Source organism: Amblyomma mixtum, chromosome 2 (assembly GCF_055824585.1).
Source record: "Amblyomma mixtum isolate Tamu chromosome 2, ASM5582458v1, whole genome shotgun sequence".
Taxonomy (NCBI): Eukaryota; Metazoa; Arthropoda; class Arachnida; order Ixodida; family Ixodidae; genus Amblyomma; species Amblyomma mixtum.
Window position 1 is genome coordinate 274,986,304 of NC_143013.1, and position 26,972 is coordinate 275,013,275.

A 26,972-nucleotide genomic window follows, 5' to 3' on the forward strand; every position below is an offset into this window, starting at 1 on the left:
CACCGACCAGGAGGGAGACACCTGCGCTGATGGGTCAGGCTCAATCCTGCGCAGCCGTGATGTGAATGCGCAATACAATTTTTTTTTGGTCTTGCTACAAACCGTCTAATACAGTCGCCAAGTATCCTGTTCTTATTGCCGGGTATTTAAAAGGTTCAGGTCTACACTAGATGTGAACGCAATAAATGTAAGAAATTATAGCACTTATTCTAGTCGGGTGCAGCTCAAGAATGGCGCTGCTTTTCACCGACAAAGAACCCCATTGCAGTCAATGACGTCGGCCGATTCTCACGAACCTGCTAGCCTGACACAGCAGGGAGCGGCGTGACAATGCATGGAAGAACTATCATGGAGGGAGGGGACTATCCCCTTTCTTCATCTGCCACTCCCTGCATTGTCATGCTAGAAGGCTCATCAGAATGGGGCTTTAATGAGAATCCGCCGACGCCATTGGCTGGAAGAGGGTCCTTTGATGGAAAAAAGCCCCTTGGTTCTTGAGTTGTCTCCGACAACAGTTGCGTGTTTTTTTTTTTCTATAAATGATGCGTTAACCATCAGAATACATGGATCAACCGCGTGGTATTCCCATATGACAGCTAAATAATTCATAGTTGAATTTCTTCTTGGATCTGTTTCGGTTTCATCAACCGAACGATGGATGTGACGTTAATTGGTGTTTCAGTCACGTGAGACACGACAGAAGCTACAATACAACCGCTGATGCGCAGCTTTAATGCACCAAAACACTTAGGCCAGCCTGCTTCAAGAGCTAGAATGACAACAAACGACGTATCAGCCGTTATATTGCCCTTTGTTTTCTGGAGTCACGGAACCTAAACACCAACTACACGTCACAGCCATCCTTCGGTTGATGAAACCGAAAGCGAAACTGGGTCATGAACAAATTCAATTACAAATTATTTTGCGGTCGTACACTAATACCACAGGGTGGTACGTGTATACTGATGTTTAACGCGTGATTTGAAATAAGGAAACGCGCACGCAAGAATTTGACATCTATACTCTTTTGAACAATCATTGTGAAAGAGGGCCGACACAATCTACAGATTTGCAAGTCTAGCTTGTGTCCTGTCTTTCTGTGTCCTTTTCTGTTTTGCGCTAGTCGGGGTGCCTGTAATGACAGAATTTATGCCACCCCAGATTGAGAGAGAGGGATCGTGCGGGCGTGCTGAGCACTGCTATGACTGGCCGTGGCCATTCTCAGGATAGGATATAAGCAAAGAAACAGAAGCAGTAGCAGCCGTAAAAAAAGTCGTCTGATCTTGAAGGAATTGGTGAGCGCTAAAAAACACGGAAAAGGGACGAACACACAGGACAAGCGCTTCGTCCTGTGCATTCGTCCCTTTTTCGTGTTTTTTAGCGCTCACCAATTCCTTCAAGTATGTATTTCCAACTAGCCCCAGTAGTAGCTCTTTCGTCTGATCTGCGTCTCACCTGTGGTTTGATAGGCTGCTGCTGCGACCCGTAGTGCTGATCCGGTCCGTACGTGGTGGTCCGCGGGTCCGGTGTTCCGTGACCCATGGCCTGCACCACGGACGGGGGAACGCCCTCTGCAAAAAAACATGCGGGGTTTAATGTTCTGCGATTGGGCCAACCATTTGGGAAACCTTATAAAGCCAAACCTTATTTCAATCGCTGGCTATTATTTGCGGTCCTATCTTTTGTACTAGTTAGCGCGCGTATCTGCTCCTTATGAGAAGACACAGTCGCAAAATCGCCGTTGTGGACCTATCGGCGCGCTCGCTAGTTGGTTTTCCTGGTGACCATTACCAAGAATTATTGCTTTGACTGCGGGTTCGATCCCGGCCGCGGCGGTTGAATTTCTTTGGAGGAGAAATTCTAGAGGCCCGTGTACTGTGCGATGTCCGTGCACGCTAAAGAACCCCAGGTGGTCGAAATTTCCGGAGCCCTCCACTACGGCGTCTCTCATAGCCTTAGTCGCTTTGGGACGTTAAACCCCACAAAATAATAAATAATATTGCTTTGACTGCCACCACGTGCCACAACATTAAAAAATAACGCTTTGACATCATCCGTGACGTAAGAAAAAAAAGAGAATGATCGATTGGCTACCACTGAAGCGCTATAGGCCGCTAGACTTAGCGGCACTGGCTATACACTGACCCGAACCCCTGGTAATGGTGGCGTGATTTTATAGATGACAAGGCAACTTGATGCGCCTCCGAATCCTGGGCCATCAATATGCCATCATGTGAAGTATCCGTAATTCGGAAACGGTTCGCATGAAGAGGAATGGTGCTGCGGGCTTGCATCATATCCCTGCTCTGGTTTTACACCCCAGGTGACCATGCGCATACGTCAGAAACACTGCCGCTCACTTTGCTACGTGTGGGTGTGGTTATCACCTCTGCGCCATTAACAAGACAGTGGGAGCTTTCGATGGACAACTGTAAGCAAGCTAATTAGGCTCTCTTTTTTTTTTTTCCTATCTCCCCATGAAATAGGAGGTGCAGACCTCTGGTTCTCGGGGAGCTGTCGGAGTTGAATGGACGGCCGCAGTCAGCGACCTTGCTATAGGCACCTTCCGTTTCATGATCTCCGGGTCCGTGCCATTTCAGGTTCTCTCTGAGATAATGATGCAGCCCTGCGGACGACAGATAACCGCACACAACACAGCTCGTGCTACGCATCGCAACATATCCCGCGACTCCATGCCGGCGCCGCAAGACGAGTTGCTGTCGCAGAATACTCCAGCCCAGACGGTGACTGAGACATTACGACAAAAAAAAAAGGAAAAGGAAAAGAAAACAGCCACGTTCTGGCAAAAAAACGTTATACTCAAGGTCAGAATTGACTCGGAGCAAACTAGTACTCACGGTGCTAGTTTACGTGCATCGTCCAGCGCAATAGGATACGAGGGGCAATTGAATGAATGAATGAATGAATGAATGAATGAATGAATGAATGAATGAATGAATGAATGAATTCTTTTATTACCTCTGTCAAGGTTACATAAGATGAATAAGGGATATCACACCAATGCTTTTACATACAATTGTCTAGCCTATCGAGCATGGTTAAAGATGCCAACGCTGCTCACATCGACTCAGGTTGTCACGTAAAGAGAGGGCGGTACTCGGGCCCCTGGGGACATTCCACGACTCGCTGGACACATTACCACGAATTTGGGATAAGCGCTAATAGTTCCCTTGGCTACCACCACGTGGCGAATTGACACTCCATTTTGTAAATGGGAGTGTGTTAGAGGACAGCTTACTTTACATTTGCCATTGTCTTCATTCATTTTTTTCAAGGTTTCATGCTTGTTCCGAGCTTCAAAATTCAATGGTTTGCAAGGACCTTCAAGGACTCCATAATATTTTTTCAAGGATGAACAAACGTAGCGGCTTATCGAAACGATGTTTTTTACATATCACGGTTGCAACTTATATTGCACAAGGCGTTTCTACCAACGAAACCACACAAGCTAAACTTGCTCTTCAGTCGCATCTTTTACGAAAGCTCGACTCAACACTGGTGTTGGAATGTTTTGTGCTCCCTCTTTAACAGTGTTCTTCAAACCGTTGGTCTTTGTCACCAATACCAGGTCATTAGTAGCTTTTGTTTTGTTACAGAAGCCACTAAACCCATTCACGTCAGAAAAGCTGCTTCCAACATTTTTTTTTGTCGTTAAAACGACTACAACTAGGAAATGGTTTTTGTACATTTGCTTCTTTTGCGCTTTTGGCCTCCTGTCTCTACAATATTAAAAAAAATGCACTGTGATGATATCTTGCTGAAGCCACGGGAAGCTACAATTCCTTTGTGATCTGCAGAAAGCCTGACATCTGCTCTGTCCATAGCATCGCACACAATCTGCTATGATATGAAAGAAATTCCTCTCAAATTTTCCACGGTGAATTTCTTATTACTGCTGAATCCGTGCAACATGCTCCCATGCCCTCGGCGTAGAATGGAAAACGGTTTGACTCTCCACAGTCCTCTGTACGAACAACTTACCTCCAGGAGTTCATAATCAATGGTTGAGAAGAGACGGATTTTGCCGAAACCTCTAAGGATGTGATACCAACACTTCCATTCCAGACGGGCCAAGCCAAGTTTGCTGTTTTTAGCGTAGTTTGGGATCATTGGTTTTCTTTTCGCATTTCGTGTCCTGTCAATGCCCATTTTTTCTCCTCGAATTCAGCTCAGTTATCATGAACTCGCATTTCTTTCCTGACCAACTCCTGCTCTTAATTCTTAACGTTACACCTATCATTAAGAAAAGAAAATTATAAATCGTTTAATACACTACAAATAAGGGTTTTCAAGGACCTACAGAAATTCCAGGACTCTCAAGGCCCTTGAAAACAACCTTTTCATATTCAAGGGTTTTCATAGTTTTCACGGACCTGCATGACCCTAAAATATCTGCATACCGTCTGTCTACAGTCATTTTATTTCGTTCGGTTTGCTTTTAGTGAGAAAACACTACTTAACGAGGTCAAGCCAATCCAAGAATCTAGTGTGAAGCCTCGGAGTAACTCGGGTAACCTCGGGTTAGTTCGGAGGAGCGTCACGCCAGCTTCATGCACTGGGAGGAAGCTCGGGTAAGTTGGGAAGAGCGTCGAGCCAGCTGCAGCCAAGGGGAGGAAGCTCGGGTAAGTTCGGAGGAGCGTCGAGCCAGCTGCAGCCAATAGAAGGAAGCTCGGGTAAGTTCGGAAGAGCGTCGAGCCAGCTGCAGCCAATGGGAGGAAGCTCGGGTAAGTTCGGAAGAGCGTCGAGCCAGCTGCAGCCAATGGGAGGAAGCTCGGGTAAGTTCGGAAGAGCGTCGAGCCAGCTGCAGCCAATGGGAGGAAGCTCGGGTAAGTTCGGAGGAGCGTCGAGCCAGATGGGAGGAAGCTCGGGTAAGTTCGGAAGAGCGTCGAGCCAGCTGCAGCCAATGGGAGGGAGCTCGGGTAAGTTCGGAGGAGCGTCGAGCCAGCTGCAGCCAATAGGAGGAAGGCGTCGCGCCAGCTGCCGCCAAGTGGAGAGATGGTGTGAAGATGAAGAGCGAGAAACGCAGTTGCGTGCACATGCAGATGCCAGAAAGCAGCGGCGAAGAATGAACTCATGCTTTCACACGTCTGCTCGATTTAACTACGTTCAAGACCCTACCACTTCTTATTTATCGCCCTTTTTCTGCACGAATGAAGACGGGGCAGCCCGATGACGCATGCTTACCTTGCGATGCCTGCGCCGCGTGGTGAGGAGGCGCGTACGACTGCGGCGGGGGCTCGGCCGGCTGCAGCAGGTACGGGTTGGCCGCGGCTGCGGCGGCAGCGGCCGGGTACACGGGCAGGCCGAGCGCCGGGAAGCCGTTCAGATGCTGCTGGCTGCCCATCTGCTTGCGCCAGCGCGCGCGCCTGTTGCTGAACCAGACCTGCACCCAAGCAAGCGCGGCAGTTTTCGCACCGTGCGAGAGCCCTTTTTTCTTTTTAAATCCTGCTGGTTGCGAAACTCGTCACCTGTGGCCATGGCTGAAGGTCAGTGAATGCGGACGCCATCTACCGGCTGGATAGTGAGCTACAGGTGACGCCTTGTATTTTTTTTTAAATTTTTATCGCCGCATCCGTGTTTTGATCAGTGCTTAGCTGTTCATCTGAGTGCTACAAGTGGCGTGGCGGTAAGCCAACCCCCAAGTTTTGTACCAATCAAAGTACGAGATTTCAGTACACGGGAGCAATGGGAGTTGCGCAACTGTCGTGATAGAAGTAATCTAGGCAGCGCGGGCGGCTAGGCAATCCACCTACCGTATTGATGCGAATATAATTCAACTGCTCTTTTCCCCCCAAGCGGGGCACCCTAAAACGCACAGGGAAGGATGAGGCCAAGTGTGTCTCCATTTTGACTTACCCATGTTTCTCTTAAGTCATCAACAGCCCGACTACGCCCACTGCAGGACCAAGGCCTCTCCCACACCTCTCCAATTAAACCTGCCTAATTTGTGCATTCATATAGGAGGTTGTGGACACCTACTACGCCAGGGTGGCCAAACCCTGTTCTGCTGAGAGAGTGCTTTATCGGTTCTGGTCACCATAACAGGCCACACCCCAGGCCTTGTTATACAATTCCATCGACACGAGGATTTTTTTTTTCATCCGGTGGAGAACTGCGCGGCACCGGGATTCGAACCTCGGTCCTCATGCACGGAAGGCGGATGCTCTACCTCTACTCCATCACTTCCACTTGGAAGTGGCGTTTGCGGACTATTCACGTTCATATATATGGTAAATATATTATATGGACATGAGCTGATTTAAATGTATATTTTGTGAGAGACCTTGCGGCGATCCCGTAAATGTTACCGCATTTCATCCCCATTATCAATGAATTGCGCTCAGACACTGCACTTTCCTAGGCTGCCCCAGCAGCGCTGTTCCCTCGGGACCATGATTCCTGACCATCCTTTTCCACCCTGGCGTGCCTGGTTGGCATGGCACCGACGGGACGACTTACTAGCCTTCGTGCGGCAATCTGTGGATGCATGCCCTGTACGCTTAGGATGCGCCCCAAATCACGTGGTTCCTCCTCTCCTCCTCTTTTACGATTCTAGTACCCCGAAAAAAAAAAATCAATTTCTTGCTCCACCCTTCCACGCTCAGCTGCCGTTCGGGACATTCAACCGACCCGCGCGCCGACGCATGCACCGCGCGGTCTCCGTGCGAGTGGATGTACCTGGACCCTTGCCTCGGTGAGTCGCGTCCTCTGGGCCAGCTCCTCTCGCGTGTAGATGTCCGGGTACTGGGTTCGCTCGAACGCCTTCTCCAGCTCGTCCAGCTGCGCCGCCGTGAAGGTGGTGCGCGAGCGGCGTTGCTTGCGCTTCAGCGTCAGCCCAGGCTCGGCCGTCGGGTCGCCACCGCCCTCGCCGTCCGAGAACGAGTCCAGGCTGCACTCGCCGCCGGAAAGACGGGAGCCTGCGCACGTACAGAGGATCTCGTGAGACATGTGGTTCATGCACCATAGGCAAAGACACACTGTGCAGTCACTGCACGGAAGAGCCATCAGTCTGCTGCAGTCCTTTTACACTCGCCATCAACCTCGCCATCAACCTACACTCGTCATCAGACCCCATGCCACCTTTGTCTGTGGCCTGAATGTCACCTGCGGCTCCAGCCCACATGTCCCATGCAGCTGCTCGCATATCCCATACGGCTTACATATCTCCTGCTTACATATCTCATACGGCTCTGGTACATATATCACTTTGCCTCCGACCCACATGCCACTCATGCATCCAATACTAATGTCACTTACGGCTCGGGCCCACATGTCCCATACAGCTATGGTACACATGTCGCTTTGGCTCCGACTCACATGCCGCTGATGCATCCAGTACAAATGTCACTTACTGCTCCAGCTCACATATCCCATACGACTCAGGTATACATGTCACTTTGGATCTGACCCACATATCACTAATGCAATTAGTACAAATGTCACTTACGGCTCTGGCTCACATATCCCATGTGACTTTGGTACACACGTCACTTACGGCTCCAGCCCACATATCCCATAAGGCTCTGCCCTACATGTCTACCGCGCCGGCCAACATGTCACCGAAACCTCCGAACTACCTGATAACATTTCTTTGACCGGAAAGGAAACGCAATACCTTTTAGCAGCATGATGTTCTGTGGTGACGTAACTTATCCCGGAAAAGTGCGTTCTTCAATGCAGCGCTTTAAAACTCATAATACACCTTTATTAGGTCTTCTTGTCGAAGACCTTCAGTACTTCTCCATCCTCGGCAGTCTGATTACTGTGTTGGCTTGGCGCCGCATTTAAAGGAAGGGCAGAAGGCACGATTAAAATCCAGGGTCTGGCACAGAGTCGCGAAGCAGAGACGAACGCGAAAGCGCATCTCCGCGCCAGATACCCGAGACGGGGCGGCTCTCGTGTAGCGGGCGAATCTCTCCTCCGCTCTCTCTCTTTACGGCGCTCATCATTTAATTACGCGCACGCGGCGGGAAGAGAGAACTAGTTAAAAGACTCGGCGGCCAGTGTGTCCTTCCCGGAGCGGCACTACACAACATACGCGCGGCTCTGCAGCCGCCGCCGCCGCCGCCGCCCGAGGAGCGCGCGCGCCGCGTCGCGATTAATGACGGACCCCGCGGCGGGGGCGTCACGAGTTGACCCCCCGGCCTCTATACCGTACCCCCCCTCCCTCCTGCCCCCTGTACCCCCTTTCGCGCCCCGACGTCGCCGCGTGCGTGATACAACCGCGGGGATACTCCCTTGTTCGCCGTCGCGCCGCCGGCAGATGATGCCTCGAGTCTGCCCCAAGAGCGGCTTCCTCTATGCGGACGCGGCGGAGAAGATAGCTAGCTGGACAAGTTGGTTGCTGTGTGGGTCACTCTAGAAACGTTTAGAGAAGGCAGAAAAAAGGCAAGAGAAAGCTAACTGTACCAGCGGTATACTTTCTATATAGAGAGGAAAACCACGGCTAACAGAGGACGAGAACAGTTAGAGGCGTGAGAAACGGTAGAGTTCTGCCTTTTTTTTAGAGAACTTGGCTTGGTTGATTATGGTGATAATGATCCCGATGAAGAAAAAGCGTGCATATAGTCGAACCCCGTTAAAACAAAACGGTTTATAACTAACTAATAGATATAACGAAGTAACGACGGTTACCCTTGGTAGCTCGGCCAACGCGGGTTATAACGAAACTATGGCTATAACGAATTAATCGCCGTACCCCTTCAACTTCGTTATCACGAGGTTCAACTGTATATACATATATGTATACGTATATCGATGAAATCGGGTGGCCTCAGGTCGTCTAGCACGCTTCACATTTAAATAGCTCATGCTCATTTTTAATGCTTTTTTCTTTCACATATTTGTTAATGTATGCTTTCAGCCTCACTTTACAAATGTTTACAATAATTTTCCTTGCAACTCGTCACCAACCCCACCTCATCCCCTCTCGTGGGTGTGTCAAATTCAGAACAAGCCCCCAATAAGTAAACGCGTTTATTTATTTTGAGAAAAACAGCGCTTGCAGACAAAGGACTAGAACAAAAAGGACACACAACTGCGCTTGTTCTGGTGTTCTTGTTCTGGTCCTTTGTCTGCAAGCGCTGCTTTTCTCAACATGTACCCCAACCAACTCGCCCAGCAACACACCTTGCTCGCGTTTATTTAAGCGGCATGTGGAAGCTCTTGATACTTCCCCTCTTTATGAGCTTTCACTGACGGCTGAGAATCACTAGGTGGCAGGCACGAATATCACAAGACGTGTTCCGTCAACTTAGGTATGCTGTGATATCTCAGGCCATTACTGGTGCTTTTGTATTGTGATAAGCTGTACTTAACATATCTGCAGGCGTGATAGCTTAATAAAACAACGCATGTGGGCCTGAAGCTATGTACTCTACTTTTCAGTCTGTCGTTTGCGTAAGTTTCGATGTCCTTCCCTAAATTTGTTAAGGACACCACAGATGTGGTATAGGCAGTGCGCTTAAGCACCTCACTACTACAGATCGCGGACGTGTCGCTCAATCTGTGGTACGAAGGAATCGGTCGTCGCGTTTCTGTTCTCTGCTTTCACGGCAGTGTTGTCGCTGTGCAAAAACAACAGGTATGTGCGACCAAGTAAGAAGTAACGAGCACATTGTTAAAGACTAGGAAAAAGAAACAACGAAAAAATAACACCTCCCAATGTTTGCAGGATCAGTCCTTGCAACTGGCTGTGCAATCATTTCACTTGTCGCTAATGCTGATGACTCCGCGATGTGTTGTACAGCAGTAATATTCACGTATATGTAGCTGCATGTATATATCCATTTTGTGAATAAAAAGGAAGAGACCAGCCTTTTTCTTTCCTGTTTGTGGGCTCGGAGTGCCCTCGCATCACCGCACACGTACAGCCCGACGGAAGTTACTACTGAAGTGGGCTATCATACACTCTAAACACGAATACGCCTATAAGGGAGCAAAAAGGGAATACCTGTCCTCTTGTGCACCTTAGTTTATAAAAAGACAGTTACTCACTTTTACTCCTTTATGTTTAAGGTGTAGGCAGGTTAAATAAAAAGAAAACAATAGGGAAATAAAAAAAAGAGCTGCGTTTGTTAGAGAACGAATTGTATCTAGTTAACGGTATCCGAACGAAAATCGAGATAAGAAAATTGACTTTGGTCCGTTAGGGCAACAGAATACGTTCTAAGGTATGGAAAATGTTTTTTTTTCTTTCTTCCTCAGCTTGTTTGTTTTGTTTGTTTGTTTATTGTGCTTTAGACATTACAAAAGTACTGTCATGGGGCAGAGGCAAAAGGCGATAACAGAGATAGCCTGGATAGGCCCTTGTTCCAGCAAAAAACTTGCAGCACAAGCAGGCGCAGTACTGACAATAGAGCGAGGGGCAAATTTTTGAAATTTTCCACAATCACTGACATACACGTATTCCGTGTATTATAAGCCTATTCGTCACGGAAAGGGCCAACCTCGACTAAAACATATGGACCTCGAAAAGGTTTACCGCTTGTGCATGCCAAAATGCGAATGCGAACATATGAAATGTACACGCTTGTTTCGCTCATTCTCTATTCCCAGCAGGAATGAGATTAGTAAAAGCGTACCTATTCTCGCTACAACCCCTTATCAGCGTGTAATTTTTCGCTCGGCAGTCAAGACCAGTCCTGCAAGAGACTTCATCAATTAGGTTTTTCCCTGTCACTGGACTGAACATATGCCAAATTGCCACAACGTCCAGTCGTCGCTCGTGCTAGCGTTGTCGTTTGTCTATAATGTGACAGACTGGAGCATGATAGAGTCTGCCGCCCCGCTGACATGCGTCGTTGTGTTATCTGCCCTAATGCGATCGCATTCCGAAAAGAAAGAGCGCAGCAATTTTGCAATAGATTTCGTCCCTTCTTACACGCCACTCTTAATAAGAAGGCAGCTGGTTCTGACAAGTTTCTATGTGGTCCTTCATTCCCTCTTTTTTTCTGAGTCACCGCCGATAAAACCTGAAGCTTGCTCGTTTTGTCCCTTCGCTTGGATTATATCGTTCCTGTTTAAGCCCTCTGTGATGTACGCCGTCTTCGCGTGAAGAAGATGTTTAGGGTCCCCGACAGAGGGTACGTTTTCGGAAAGTGGCGGTAGATATTCAAGCGTTTAATTGAGAAATACAGTAGAAACCCAGTGAAACCCAGTGAAACCCAGTGGAAACCCAGTGAAACCCAGTGGAAACCCAGTGGAAACCCAGTGGAAACCCAGCGGAAACACTGAAGACAGTGGTGGAAAATGTGGGACAGGGATCCTGCTTTTCGGCAACATAGAGGGAAGTTGCTTTACGAAGCCTTTGGGAAATACTATGAAGGCAATGGTGGTGGTGACGATGGCGAAGGTCCTCAGTGCCCTCTCCGAATACTTTGTTTTGTTATGTGCTACGTGCATCAGGTCACTCTCAAGCGCCCTTGATCCTTCTGTCAGGACATGAATGCAGGCTGGGCCCTCAAGCATGTACGGCGCCGCCTCGCAGAGCATGTACGGCGCTGCCTCGCAGAGCATGTACGGCGCTGCCTCGCAGAGCATGTACGGCACTGCCTCGCAGAGCATGTACGGCGCTGCCTCGCAGAGCATGTACGGCGCTGCCTCGCAGAGCATGTACGGCGCCTCACCTGGGGCCATCTCCTTGGCGGCAAGGATGCCGTCGATGGAGTGCTTGTGCTGCAGCAGCATGGCCTTGGGGTCCTCGTCATCGTCCCGCGGTCCGCGCAGCAGCCGGCTGATGGAGGACACCGATGGGGCGCTGGCGCGCTCGCAGATGCCTTCCTTGATGAGCCGGTCGCGGATCTCCCACGAGAAGATGCCCGGGTTCTCGCGCTTGTAGTCCTCAATGCGCTTCTCCACCTCGGGGGTGGCCACCCGGGGCTTGCTGCCCCCGATCACGCCCGGCCGGATGCTGCCCGTCTCCTGCGTAACGACACAACGGCACATTCTTAGTCCCGCTCCTCCCTTCTGTGAGCTTCCGGGTGCGTAGACGTGCAACGCAGGACGCTTCGGCGTGGAGCCACTCGGGCTCGCAAGGTGCGTGTTCTGTGATACGCGCAATGAACCGACAAACAGCGTACGACATGAAATGGCGCGCATGCGCTTAGTTTAATGAGGGCAGGGATCAACGCAAGGCGGAGTGACCTGAGCCGTTTAATTTGGAGGTATACAAGATAATGTGTTGACGCTGGATAATAGCGCATTTGCGTTGCTGGAGTGCGTGTTAGGGGATAAATGCGCTGACGGTGGAAAAACCTCAGGCTTTAGCGAAGAAATAACAACGAAAATTGACCCCCTCCGCCCTAATTGAGAAAGATTACTACCAGACCAGTGAGGGATGTCCACTAAAGCGGATTCCAGGAATGTCTAGTATATATGGCGCTGCCACTGGCCACAATGTAATCACATATGGTTATGGAGTTGGTCACGCAAAGCACTTGGCGAAGGAAGGAGCCATTAGACAACACGAACTGTTGCTCACTACGACAGAGCTATGTTGTATACATTACGGTATGAAACGAAACATCAGTGCGGCTAAATTCTACAGTTTCTTTTACAGAAAGCGTGCCGGCTAACTTGTGGGGAACCAAAGAAACGCTGGTTATGGCACTGTGATTGCCACTTGCTCTTGGCTGCTCCGTGGTAAAGGCGTTATGCCGCAGCAGGCAATTCTGCGGTGTTCCCAAGCACATTGCGAGCTTACGTTCCACGCCGAGGACGTGCAACTGTTGGCTCTCAGAAGCCAGCGCAAGTTCGCAATAGAAAAAAAAAAAGCAGCAGAAAGGGACGAAAATTCGGCTTATGGATTTCCTTGACTGTGTCCTCCTGACTGGCGGGTCTCTCATAAAAGGCACAGAGAAGGAGGCGGTGCTCTGACACGGCTCAACCGTCGCCCTCACCTGGCCTTAGACCATTGACTCGGCGTCACCCGACCGCAGGCAGACATCCTAATCGCCCGCGCTGCATAAAGCCGCAAAGCCGCCGCAAACGCGAGTCGCACCGAACCATGGACACCATTGTTGGGTGCGAGCCGCATTCAGAACCCCTGTGTCGAGCCGCGGCGCCCGTGCCTTTAGAAACCATGACGCCGCATCGAAGTTGGGTGCACTGCATCGGAAGCTACAGATCAAGCCTCTTCCATTGAATTTGGGATAACAAAAAAAAAAAGAATCAACGAGGCCCACAGGGCAAGCAGACTTCTCACTGATACCCGCGCTGGAACTTGCTGAGAGAGTTCATCAAGGGAACGCACAGAAGGCGTGTGCGTACGGCTCGGCAAACACGGAGAGACTCGGTTGCAAGTAGCCGTGTAGACCAAGGCGTCTATCTATTCTGGAGCGCTGGTGCGTGACCCGCGAGTCACCGGGAGTCATCGAGAGCCCCTCCTTCTTCGCCCTCTGCGAACACACACACCCCTTGGTGGTGCTTGTGTGGGTTTCGACGGAGGCCCTACAACTCCGGCTAACGACAGCAGCACGCAGCAAAACGGCCCGCTGGAAGTGATGACGAGCTTCCATGTGTCCGCGTTAACATGGCCATTGTGGGCGCCGGCTAGACGCAAGGAGTAAAAAAAAAAATAAACAATGGAAGGCATAGCTGTGTGTTTATCTACCGTGTAATACTGAGCAAGCGAAACCAGCCCCCTACTTCCAGCTATATAGTGTCTGTGTATATACGCTGACAGCGGCGAGGACAAGTGGGGGGATGCGTGCTATTGCTCGACGTCGTATATGCTGCCTCTTAAAACCTTAAACCAAATGAAGTCGTGAAAGTTCGTCTCGCAGAACCAGCAGAGTATTGTCGCTTTTGATGGGCGCGTTGAGTAGGCTCAAGTTGGATGGTATATTGCTTCGACTGTTTCAGAAGGCATGCCCAGAGTGCGTTTGTACTCCGTCATGGCCCGAAACACTAGGGGCAGAAAAAAGTAGTAGAGAGTGAATTACGACAGAGTCATGTCACTCGTGCATGTCCCATGGTAGTGTGCGTTGACGGTGCGCACTGGCCTGCGTGATCTCCCTAATCACCTTCCTTCTCGTGTGAGTGCAAACACAGGAGATAGAAGGAGAGTTTGGGTCCTGTTGCAGACTACAATTACGAGGCTGTGCATGAACTAAGAACCCATCGCTTTAAGGTTCTAGTGCGTTGACAGCTTGTCGAAGCTTTCTAGCTGGAGGAGGAGGAGGAGGATAAACTTTATTTTAAATAAGCGTTGCACACAACAAAGCGTATGGTAGGCCTTTTACGACCAGTTAAAGCAGTGACTGTGGCCATGCACCTCCGTACTAACTAGCACCGTGTAAACAATAGCTGCAGTCGGTAATAATAAAGATCCCACCTCGCACACGGTGAATAAGTTAATTAGTAGGATTCTGACGTTAACAAAATATGTTAAACAAGATGAACGAAGAGCAATTTGGCGAGTGGGACCTTTTGCTTTTCCTTCGAGGCAAGAAAAATTGGCTTGTAGCTTGGCAGCTTAGCTCATGCATGTTGGAACAATGCTGATCGTGCAGAGCTCCTCATGGAACAAACGGCTGAGCGCAATGTATTCAGCCTTCGAGATACAAGAAAAAACAGGCTCATAAGTTGGCAACTTTGCTCACGCATGCTGCAACTCTGATCCTAAGTGCGCATCCAACTTTCCGTGGAACAAATGGCTTAGCCCAATTAAGGCACGCGTATCTGCATCACATTAAAGGAGTGCGAAGCGGTATATACTACTTGTGTATGCGTGCTTGAAGGTAGCTGTCTTCACTTGTGGAGACAGTCACGCTCACTATGAGCTACAACGCGGAGGCACCGATCCTACTGGGGTTTGTGCTTTACAGCAATGCACCGTCATGCGCACCACCAAAGATGCTCGATCAACTAACAGCTAAATCAGCACCGCTGAGCTCGCACAGCTACGCGTGAAGTGGGCTCAGGCTACGTCTGATGTATTGCAGGCCGCAGTGAGCGCGACTGTATACGTATTCAACACACTCATCTACAGCCGCTACGCTTCGAATACGAGAGTTTCTCCAATGTCACTCGCGGTTTGCGCGTGACAGGCGCTTTACACACGCATATACCTATATTGCTGCCTGTTCTTTCTCATGCAGAAATGCATCCCGCAGCATTTAACAGCGGCAGCAGCGGGTAGCGTCGCTCCGAATGCGCTGCAGGTAACTGACTGCGATTTCAGCACAATAACTTGAGCGCCGGTCCGCGCGGCATCCTGCCGCGAGGGGTCTCTTTTTTCGTTGTGCGCCGAAATCGGATTATCCCGCCAGGAGGTCGGCCTGACTTTTTCCGGTCGGCTGCGGAGAGATTACGGGGCTTTTCGCGAGCTCTCTCTGTGGAGCTCGCGGACCGCGGCTGGCGCGGAGTGTACTACGTGCCTGGTAGCGGTTGAGGATCTTGGAGACGCAGCCGTGGGACACCCTGAGCTGGCGGGAGATGACGCAGGGCCTGATGCCGGCGGCCGCCATCTCGACGATCTTCAGTCGAATGTGGTTGGGCAGCGGGCGGCCGTTGATGAACACGCCGCCCAGCTGGTTGACGCGACCTTGACCTGCGATGGGAGGAAGTTGCAGTCATTAGTGAGGGAAGGCCACAATTAAAACAGTTTTATGCGAAGCATACTACTTTAGCTACCACTTCAGCCCTTCACCGTGGTTGTGCGCCTCCAAATCACGTGATACATGACGTCACACCACGTGACACGATGACGTCACGACAGTGGAGAAACGGGGGCCCACCTCGCGCCGTCGCTGTGGTTGTGCGCCTCCAAATTACGCGACACGATGATGCTTCGCATTCTCCAGGCTTAACCAAGTTAAGCCTCAGCCTTTTTTTTCTTTTCGTTTTATGAGGGTTTAACGTCCGAAAGCGACTCAGGCTATGAGGGACACAGTAGAGAAAGGCTCCGGAAATTTCGACCACCTGGGGTTCTTTAACATGCACTGCCATCGCAGAGTACACGGGCCTCTAGCATTTCGCCTCCATCGAAATACGACCGCGCGCGTGCAACTGCAGGTACAACACCGAAACCTAAAGGCTGCTCGGAAGTTTCCGCATCAGAATAAACCTAGTTGTGGTCCCGGAATTAACTGCGGAATTATGGTTGCAGGCTGTGCATAGCCTGTCACTGTAGCCTGACACCCATGTCCAGCATTTTTGGACAAGAATTTTGAATATTGGAATATTGTATGCTATAGTTGTGGAAATATTGAAGGTAACGATCCATTCTTGCGATTCGTAGCAAAATCTTTCTTTTAAAGTTTTCCATCGCCCTCATGGAGAAGCTAAGACTGCCATCGAAAATCAATGGTGATCGTTTTTGACGATATCGAAAACGTTAATAGCTAAAAAAAAATGAAAGCGTGCTTACGGGAGATCCGCGGATATAGTGATCGCTATAGTGAAATCTTGCAATATATGTGAAAAAATTGCGTTCATAAACTCTTTTCCATTGAGAAATGAATCTGACCAGAGTTGTTGGTTTTATAGCCTGATGCCATTTAGCCGAGCGGTCCCATTTGAACCATGTATTTATTGCTTATGCTTTCTGCTTAAAAAATGCTGTTCAGCCTCGTTTTTCTGTGTAAACTTCAATGCAGGAATGCTTTTATATGGCTACCTTTTCACCTCGATTTCCCAGCAGATTTTTTTCTGTCCGTCCACACCCCGAGCAAACTCAAGACAGTAATTCACATGCAGATACCAGGCGAGGGTTCCAAGTCGACATGTCCTACGCGCCACGTGCATCATCGCTGCTGCCACGTGGGTAAAGCTTTACTCGCGGGTGCCCACAAGTCACGTGACCAAAAGAGAGGATAAAGGTATCTTAAGTCGCAATCTTTCTTACGTTGTATAGTTATCACAAACATTTAACAGCGCGCATGCATTCCTGCATGTGGGTTATCTATAGATACAGCATGGATTAGACCACAATTTTTTTATTCCTAGCCTAGCGCCCTACTTCCCCTCCCCCTCTTTTTTTAACCATGCATCTCGGCCTGAGGCAAATGCTGTCAAATACTAACATGAGACAACATTTTAGATGTGTTGTCCATTTGCCGTTTCTTTACGAATTAAAAGTCGTCAGCTCTTATGGACTATTCCGTGTCTATGTTGCGCATACCGCTTTGGACAGCTATACTCCGTTTCATACTTAGCAGGCAACGCTGCCAAAGCTAGCGCGCCAGTTCGCGCAGGCTAAGCCCGTAGCGACAAATCTTAAGTGCCGTGATTGGCACTTCCTGGACTTCGTTTTACCTCTTGCTACACTTTCGTCCTGCTACTCGTCGAGACTTCGAGAAGCAAAACGTACACGTGGCGGTATGATAGGCGGTTGGTAGGGCGAATTACGCGCCCAAAAAGTAGTTCACTCTCCGTGAAAATTATGGTCAGAGAGCCTGAACACTGAACGCCTCACAGCTCATCTTCGACCGTGATTTTCAATGCTACATCATTTTATACCGCTCTTTGTATTCGCAAAAACAATGACCGGAGTTTCGAGAAGAACGAATGATACGTGGCGGAGTAATATGGTTTCGCGGGCGAACTATTTCAGCAACCTCCGCAGCGTTGCCTGCTATGTACGAAACAGAGTAGCAACTACCGACGTCGCTAGAAAATAAACGAAGCCAGTATGCCGGCTAGACCATGGAAGGATGAAACCCGAGTTCTTCAGCACCTTCACTGGTTACGAAGCTTCGTCGAAACGCCGTGGGAGAGCTTTGTACGCTGCTAGGCAAGACTGCCGCGCTAGATGAGATAAGGGCACCGAGCAGACGACAGGCGAGGTGGCCGCCGTTGGCAGCAGGTGATATCAGTACGGTTTCGTGCTTAGGTTTTAGCGTTTACACAGCTGGTATGCTTTGCGTGAGTGCCGCGAAAGATGCTGAATATCTGCTGCGCAAAGCCTAGAGTGATTTGAAGGTTATCGCGCCAGCGTCGAGCGAGAACATGAACAGCGCCATGGCCCAGAACCCTCTGCCGTGGAGAGGATGGCATCAGGGCCAGTTTCCCTCACTCTCTTTGCTGTTCCTTAAGCAGCCGTCACTCCCTTCTGGGCAAGTAAGTTTTTAATTTTTTTTTTTGCTTCATCTAACAGGCAGCGCTGCTACTGCGCGCGACGTATTCTTCGGTGTTATCTGGAAATAGACGCTACGAAGCTGCATCTGGCGTGTGTAACAGCAGTTAGACCCTTCTGCAACAATCTTTTGCGAAATTTCATTGGTGGGCAAAGACAGTATGACGAGGCGATGTTGTTATAGTATATTTTCTTTCAACTCAAAAAAATGGCCTGGCTTAGCTTACGGTTAAGCCTAGGATGCGAAGCATACCGCCGGCGGAGGCTGCGCGTCCGCAAGCGAGCGCACGAGTTGAGCACCAGCTTTCACAGCTGTTGTGACGTCATATCACGTGGTGTGCCGATGTAGGTCAAGTGGTAGCTACGCGGCCGCGCGCGGCGCAGCAAGGAAGAGCTCGGTTGTGCGGCTAGTATGCTTCGCATAAAAGTCGTTCAAATGACGCGGTGCCAAAGATCAGCTTTACCAAATCTTCTTTACCAATTTTGTCATCGTCCGCGAAGATAAGAGGCAATCAACTGCACACTTGGCCGCAAAGAACGGAAAGCTTAGAATAATGAGAAAGGGTAGTGGTTTCGTCGCGGGGCGATGGTTGTAGGATGGAACAGCGAACGAGGGAGAGTGTGAAATCGTGATATTCATCGTCCCAAAACCGGCCGCTAGGCGCCTGGAACGCTAGGCCGGTCAACGCTCGCGCGACAACCTTCAAATTGCGCTAGTCTGTACCTGGCTGCAGTTTTGGTTACACAGGAACGCGAGAAAAGGTGTTCTTCATGTCTAGTGACTCCGAACAGCTCGAAAAAGTCGAAGCTGGCCATGACGCGGAAGCAAAACGGAGATTTTGCGTCCATGTATACGTGTATGTGGAAAAAAAAACTGAGGTGAGTGGCATGCATCTTCATGTCGATGAACGGTTCGTCCGACGTGCCGTTGTGACGTCGCAACGCGAGATGGCGAAGCTCAAGCCGAATGGCGTGTTATTCGACGACTTGCCGGCGTATTTTCTGAAATGGAATTCGATACCTCGGGCGATAACACAACTAAAACGTGCAAAACGTCTCCTAGAGCAACCAGCTGACCACAAGGCTAGGGCAGTAGATAAAATGCATATCTCGTGCACGAACCTCTACGAAACAATTGATGTTACAAATGGCGTTGCGAACTAAGGGCCTGGAAAAATTCTGCGCATGAAGAGGAAGTGTTTAAGGGCACAAATTTTGCGACAGCACACGCCTTTCCTCCGTGAAACAATATCAAATTCAGCGCCGAACAAAAATTACCGTATTTTCCGGACCACATGTCCACGGATTATACATGTTCAAAAGGTGAAACTTCACGTGGTGCAGACTATCTATGGGTGCTAACTATATATTATTTTAAAGATCATTCGCCTTATCCTAAGAAGCCAATCGTGGCTGTCGAATAAAAAATAGAGGGAGGGGGGTGCGACCGACTGCGGCTGCGACATTTTATCTTGCTAAATCACATGGCCAAATGAGCCCCGATGTGCAATCAGCTTCGGTATGCAAGCAAATGCTGCTGGCGGTGTTAGGGTGGCCACTTTTCAGTGCTTGAATTTGGATTTGTCAACACATGCGAAAAACCTCAAGAATGACGCCAGAGGGGCCATAATCTATCTTTAAGATCGGCTTCGATGGCTACGAAAAGACGAACAGCTTTCCCGTGAGCATTCGAGGCCGATGCAATGGAGCGTGCGCAAGCAGTAAAGACGAACCTTATAGGGAAGAATGAACTTGACGCCGTTGAAGAAAGCGCACAGATGTTGGTTGTTTCCATGAAAGATGAAGGGAGGACATCGACCAAAAAGCTGGTGGAGCTTGACAGCGGCGCAGGCTACTTATTTTCGCATTAGTAAAGGACCGTCATAGTTTAGTATACGTAGGTCTTTGACGTCGCAGCCGTCGTTAGGCCGTTTAGACGTGAAATGAATGTAAGAAGATATTCAGTTATAAATTATTTTTCGGCCGTAAACGAATACAAGGTGGCGATGAACGATTCTTATCCATCACTTCAAAGGTGCCTGTACTCCTTTAAGCGCTCGTGAAATGCCGTACTTACCAGAGCCCACACGTGAACGACAGAACTCAAGTGTGATCCCGAGGCTTTGCGTCACTCAAACGAGTCGTGCTCCAATCAGTGAGATTCTGTCGCACATAAGCCTTCACAAATGGACCCGTTTGGAGGAAAAAAGCTTATGCTAGGCGTTTGGTTTAGGTTTGGTTTATTGGGTTTGACGTCCCAAAGCAAATCAGGGCTATGAGGGACGCCGTAGTGGAGGGCTCCAGAAATTTCGACCACCTGGGGTTCTTTAACGTGCACTGACATCGCACAGTACACGGCTAGGCGTTTGCGTACTGCTCATGTGTGTAGTCGTGCGTAGTCATGTGCATAGTCGCTGCATCGCTAGACGAGCAGACTTTTCGCTCGCGGTTTTGATAGCAGAGTCACGTTTGCACTAATTTCTAAAACGCATCCCCTTCTGATCTTCCAAAGCGCTCACGTAAAAGCACCGCGATAAGGCTATAGAAAGCAGTATTTCGCATAGTCGCCAGCCATTTCCAGTTGAATTCGGATGCATGATAGTCAGCTGCCGAAACGTTGATATCGTCCGAATGAATGCCGGAAGAAAATCTTTTTATTCCGCCAACACATCGTATCACGGAGACGACATCCAGGGCAAGCAGGTCAATTTTTATTTTTTTGGATGCCTACCTCATAACGAATGTTGTCGTCATAACTCACTCAACAAGTTTATATTTTGCCGTTGAGCTGCACAGAATATTTGCTCAGCACAAATGACTTGCACCTAATATCGCTCGAAAAAGGTCAAATATTCGCAGTTCCGACGTCCATGAGCCATAAGGCGCCTCTTGCCGGCGCTGCTCCCATACCCTTAGATGCCCCTAGCGGCAGCCTCTGTCTCCATATCAAACTTGCGGCGATGTTTCGCCGCTAGTAAAAGTATTGAAAAGACTACGGTGAAACTGCGATACCTGGTGCGGTTGCAATGCATTCCACAAAATACTTGATGTGAAATGTGCACATCACGTGTGCACTCTAAGCACGAATGCGCCTATATGGGAGTAAAAGGGAGTAAGTCGTGCTCAAGCGCACACCCTTTGAAGAAGGGTGTGCGCTAGAGGACAGCTTTACTCCCTTTTTATTCCTTTTTGTGGGGTTCGACGAGAACGCTTGGCTAACTATTTTAGGCTACGGTAGCTTACATCTCATCAAAGACCGCTCAGACCAACACATAACATATTCAACATAACAGATGGCAGCTTGCACACTATCTTGCGAAGTCAAAGAAACCTCATATCATTCATCTCGCAAGTCGTTTGCAGGGCTGTGGAAGCTACGCCGATATAAGCATATCATGCAGGACGGCGCGAGCTTCATAGATGTGTTCCTCTGCCCTTGTCATGCCACGACTGGTGGCTCCCCCACTGGGAAGGAAAGAACGTCAGCATCCCGCTGCTGCACGCTTGAGGCTCGGCAGAAACTGCGGATTCCATGTTTGCGAATGGCGGCGCACACCATTTACCAGCAGGCCTCTGCAGTGCTGTATTCGTGCGGACTTTCTCTTCTAGTTTAACCAGTGGATGTAACGCACGCTGCGCTTAAAAAAAAAAAAAAAAACTACGGCCTGAACTACCTTTTGAATTACTGCAATAACTGTTTGAAAAATAGTTCGACAGTGTTCAGGCATTTCAGGGACTATTTGCTGTGTTCCCAGAGCCCTGATTAGACGAGAAAGAGATGCGCCTTCCACGGTACTGCAAATTATTGATTTATTGGGGTTTAACGTCCCGAAGCCAGACTATGAGGGACGTTGTAGCGAAGGGCTCCGGAAATTTCGACCACCTGGGGTTCTTTAACGTGCACTGACATCGCACAGCACACGGGCCTCTAGAATTTCGCCTCCATCGAAATTCAGCCGCCGCGGTCGGGATCGAACCCGCGTCTTTCGGGTCAGCAGCCGAGCGCCGTAACCACTGAGCCACCGCGGAGGGGCGGTACTGCAAGTGACTTGTGAGATGAACCATTAGTGCTACAAAATCCATATGCGTCTGCAGTCGGTTGCTTCATTGTCAGTGAGGGAGTTTTAGCTCTCCTCAAACGGGTTTATCTATACGAAATGGTCAGTGACTTTTGAATGTCACCACATACTTTGCAGTAGTAAATTCCGCGTTCTTTCCTGGAAAGTTCGATGTCGTATATACTTAGTTGATCGAGCACGATGTTTTCATTGCATTTTTAATGCAATTTTCGGTTTCCCAAGAACGGGGAGCTTGTGCTTCCTTTTCACGCAGGAGTTTTGGTTTCGTATATATTGTACAATCTGACTGGACCTATAAAATAATATTTATTTATGAATAATGTCAACCCTCATTTGAGGGTCATTACAGGGAGGGAAAGTGAAGAGACAAAAAAAATGCATATATAACCATGAATGAACAAGCTTCTTTGAGCATACAATACAAGAGAGCATTGAAACGCAACACAGTTCACACCACTGTAGAACCACCTGCTATACAAAAAGCAATATTGGACAATCAGTTACGCGCCCATCTACAAGAATCCCATGCCTAGACGGAATCCCCAAGTGCATTCAAGAATGCCGCTACACCTGTAGACTCAGCAACGTAAGCGGGCAGTTTATTCCAGTGCTCAATAGCATCCGGAAAGAATGAGCAGCGAAAGACGTTAGTTCGTGTTAAGTATGGCCGAATCGCTTTGTGGTGGTTAAGGCGGGAGCTTAGTCTACCTGGAGGCTGCAGATATTTTTCTTTATTGATGTTAATTTCTCCGTGAATGATTCGGTAAAGCATTTTTAATCTCTGCCTTTTACGTCTTTTTTCTAATGTTTCTAGACTACATGAGTTTAACATCTCCGTTACCGAATCTGTTTTCCTGTATTTTGAACAAATAAATCTCGCTGCACGTCTTTGAATCTTTTCTATTTCCGTTGAAAGAATCTTCTGCCGAGGAGATCATACTACAGATGCATATTCTAGGGAAGGGCGGATGAGAGATTTGTATGCTAAAAGTTTGACATCTTTCGTTGCTCTCCCCAATAAAGGTAAACATAAACAAATTTGTATGCACCTAAGACTGCGAGTTACATTTCAGATCGAAAGCGCCTCGTTTCGACACTTGTGCCCAACATCGACACTTGTGCCCAAGTCTTCTTCCCAGTTTTTGTTAAACACCGCGTTCAGTGACAGACTCTGGCCTTGTTCGCTCTTTTGAGCTGTGCCATTGTAGGAAAGTAGAAGGAGGACATGGGAGGCTATGTAAGAACAGAGAGCCGGTGGCCTCTTGTGGCATCTTCGATGAACCTGCCCCGGAGCTGCCCCGAAACCAGTGCGGTGTGTACATGTAGCCCTTAGTGCATGTACATGTAGCCCTTAGTACATGTACATGTAGCCCTTAGTGCATGTAGTACATGGAGCCCTTTGTGCACCGGTGCACTTTATCGAATATGAAATTGCGCACCGATGAGCACCAGTGCGCAACGATGTGGTTTATCGAAGATGCTATTAGGGTAACAGAGTTGGCTCCAACAGAAGGTAAATGTATATAGGTAGGGGGCAGCAGATAGGGCAGATTAGGTGAGGAAAGTTCGCTGGGATATGTGATCGCAGCTGGCACAAGAAGGGGCCAAGTGGAGGTTAGAGTAGATGTCTTTCTTGTGCAGCGGATTTAGCTAAGCAAATGATTTATTTAGTCAGTTGATTCACTTAAGTGCTTGCGAACAACATTTCTGTCTGTGCTTTGGAGCACCACTAATAAATGGGGGTAATGATCGAAGGAGAACAGGGCTCCAAATCCAATTTTTTATCCACTGGGTTCGGTCAGTATCGGCCATTTTAAGCGGCCTGGATTTTGTTGCATATGAGAGCTCTGTTGATAAGGCTCTTTATGAGGCGTATATATATGCAGTTTAATTTGTCTCTAAAATTGTTGCTCCGCTCTCGGTTAAGGAAAACGAATGAAGTTATTCATTAAGGAATAAACAATTGTACTTGGATTGTAAGGTCTTGGGTCACAAAGAGAACGAGCTTCAAAAGGTTTTCTTTTTAATAAATTTTGCTTTAATTATTCATCGGTAATATGACCACCTACAGCAAAGCAGTTGTCCTAAGACTGCACGTTTCTGTATTCCAAACGTGCTCAATTTGTGTTTTTCTTCCGTGTGCGTTTCTTTGCACCACTTTTATTAAGAGGAATATCAAATCGCATGCTGATTTCCGGTGTATAGTAATATCATAGCGGAAGACACTAACACTGATACCGCAAACAGAGTTATCATTTTCGGCCAAATGTTTAGGGGAATCCCCCAAGGTGGAGTAGATCTGTAATAAGAGTAATTACTCGTTTGCATCTACCCAAGCCCATACGGCTACAAAGGAAAGAAAGGATAGCTTTCGTTTGTAGCCGTATGGCTGCGCTTGGGTGGATGCAAATGAGTAATTACTCCCTTATCAGAGGTATCACTGTTATCACTCATTGAATGGTCACTACAGCGGTACCAGTGTGTCGTCGGTACCAATTGGGTTCTTACAGACTCTTTGCTACTGGCAGTGAGTGATTGGTGTGGCATGTAATCATCTAGATTACAAGAGAGCACCTTTCCAAACTTACTCCTTAGGCTTTTATTGCCAATATGCCGCATCCCGCTTGGTTACAGGAATACATAACCCGTTCCGGTGATAAACTCGGTGAAACTACCAATGTACCAGGCGGCGACGCCTCGTGTGTCATTGCGGCGCCCCATTGGGTTACAGGCGGGCGTCACTCCTCCCAGCGATTTCGCGTATAGATCGCATTCAGTGCCATCTGCGGTATGGGCCGCGGTCCACCGCAATCCCGAATCGCTGAGCCTCTTGACTTAGCCAAGGCCATCTTGGGTGAGGGCTCACCCATGTTTTTCCGAACTCTCTCGTTGCCAGCCCTCGTCTTGTTTTACAGGCTCACGCCCTCCGCGCCCGGTTAATAGGTTGGAGACCGTATGCAACACATTCTCCATCCCCAAAAAGCACGACCGTGCAAGTGGCTTTCCCTGCACCGCACACGGCGTAGGCACTGGGTCAAGGCCACTTCCCAAGAGCGAGTTCGCGTATCTAAGTCGACTACTTCCACCTGTTTGATCATGTGGTGGGTGCAACACACGTGTATCGGGTAAGCGGGAACGCAACACGAGCCCTCAGTGCGCTCCGTGCTGTGCTCTCCTGCTACTCGCCTCAGCGCCCACGAGCTCGGATACCGCCTTCGTGTCGCGCTCCAAGCGAGAGTCTGTCTCTTACAATTTGCTCGAGCGTCAAGGTTAGACGCCGGCCCCGAATGCACCAAGCCAGTCCTGCTCGCTGCTTACCGGAAGCTCGAGAGTGGGCTTCATCCCACATACATATAGTCTCACGGTGGTACTACACTCAGATGCACTAAGGCTGCACTAAGGGCGCACTAAGGCTGCACCAATGGCGCACTAAGGCTGCACCAATGGCGCACTAAGGCTGCACTAAGGCGCACTAAGGCTGCACTAAGGCGCACCCTTGGCGCACCATTGGTGCGCCAAGGGTGCGCCAATGGTGCGCCAAGGGTGCGACAAGGGTGCGACAAGGGTGCGACAAGGGTGCGACAAGGGTGCGACAAGGGTGCGACAAGGGTGCGACAAGGGTGCGACAAAGGCACAACAAGGGTGCATTTGTGTGCAGACAGAACCATGTGTACAGGTCCTGGGTGGAGACAGAACTAAGTGCACAAGTCACATGCTATCCGAGCGTTGAAAATTTACATTCATCATTTGTTATAAGAGAGTTAGTCACAAGTTCCCCGTTCTGGAAAGGTATCCTATTTGGCAATTCACACCTGTCTCAACGTTAAAAAAAAAAAGAACCGCACGGAGAGGAGGTTTTCCTATTGTCAATTCATTGCGAGTTCCTGCTGTATACCGTGGCATAGTGCTCCGACATTGCGAAACCATACCTTTTATTTCTTCTTGCCTGCCTGTCGCCTATTCAAAAAAGAAACAAAAGCCGGTGCGTTACTGATCGCGCCGAGAAATACGCACGGGGCGAAACCTACACGCTCATACCCCACGCTCAAAATCCAGGTGCGTGTTTAGTGCACCACGCGCCAATGGTTCCGAGTGCAGCAAAACTTTCGAGGCCAAAGATAATGATTCGCCGTTTTCGAGAGCTTCTGAGCAAAGCGGCAAGAGCAAGGAAATCGAACTGAACGAAATTACCCCATTCAGCATTTGACACGTTTGCCTTTCGCTGCACCTGAGCCGTCAGTAAAACGCGCTCACAATGCATGACTTGAAGGCATTTCGTTTCACTTCGTGGCGACGTATAGCTCACGCGGGCAAAAGTTAAGTGCGACCAGTCGAAAACAAGAGAATGGGAGAAATATACAACACGGTTGCTCCTTGCAGTATATTGTCCTTTAGTTTGGTTTATTGGTTTATTGGGGTTTAACGTCCCAAAGCGACTGAGGCTATGAGAGACGCCGGAGTGAAGGGCTCCGGAAATTTCGACCACCTGGGGTTCTTTAACGTGCACTGACATCGCACAGCACACGGGCCTCTAGAATTTCGCCTTCAAGAAATTCAGCCGCCGCGGCCGGGATCGAACCCGCGTCTTTCGGGCCAGCAGCCGAGCACCGTAACCACTCAGCCACCGCGGCGGGGCTATATTGTCCTTTAGAGAATCGACCAACCATTCTTAGTTGCTAAATAGAAGAAAAAAAAAACGACCGATGACCTCGTGAAAGCCTTATATACGAGTGCTACGAAACGTATTCTATTCTCTTGTCTTTTTTTTTTTATTACTGCGCGTCAGCGAACAT

At 49.0% G+C, this 26,972-nt stretch overlaps 1 protein-coding gene across 1 annotated transcript in view; it reads right to left on the reverse strand.

Annotated features, from left to right (window-relative positions):
- Positions 1-26,972, reverse strand: part of LOC149364061 (protein gooseberry-like) — a 78,440-nt gene that overhangs the window by 4,145 nt on the left and 47,323 nt on the right. The window contains exons 2-6 of the mRNA XM_089574060.1: positions 15,402-15,574; positions 11,649-11,943; positions 6,700-6,938; positions 5,206-5,404; positions 1,456-1,571 (exon numbers count right to left, since the gene is read on the reverse strand). Of these exons, the coding sequence (XP_089430186.1) occupies positions 1,456-1,571; positions 5,206-5,404; positions 6,700-6,938; positions 11,649-11,943; positions 15,402-15,574 (1,022 nt within the window). The remainder of the gene's footprint in view (positions 1-1,455; positions 1,572-5,205; positions 5,405-6,699; positions 6,939-11,648; positions 11,944-15,401; positions 15,575-26,972) is intronic.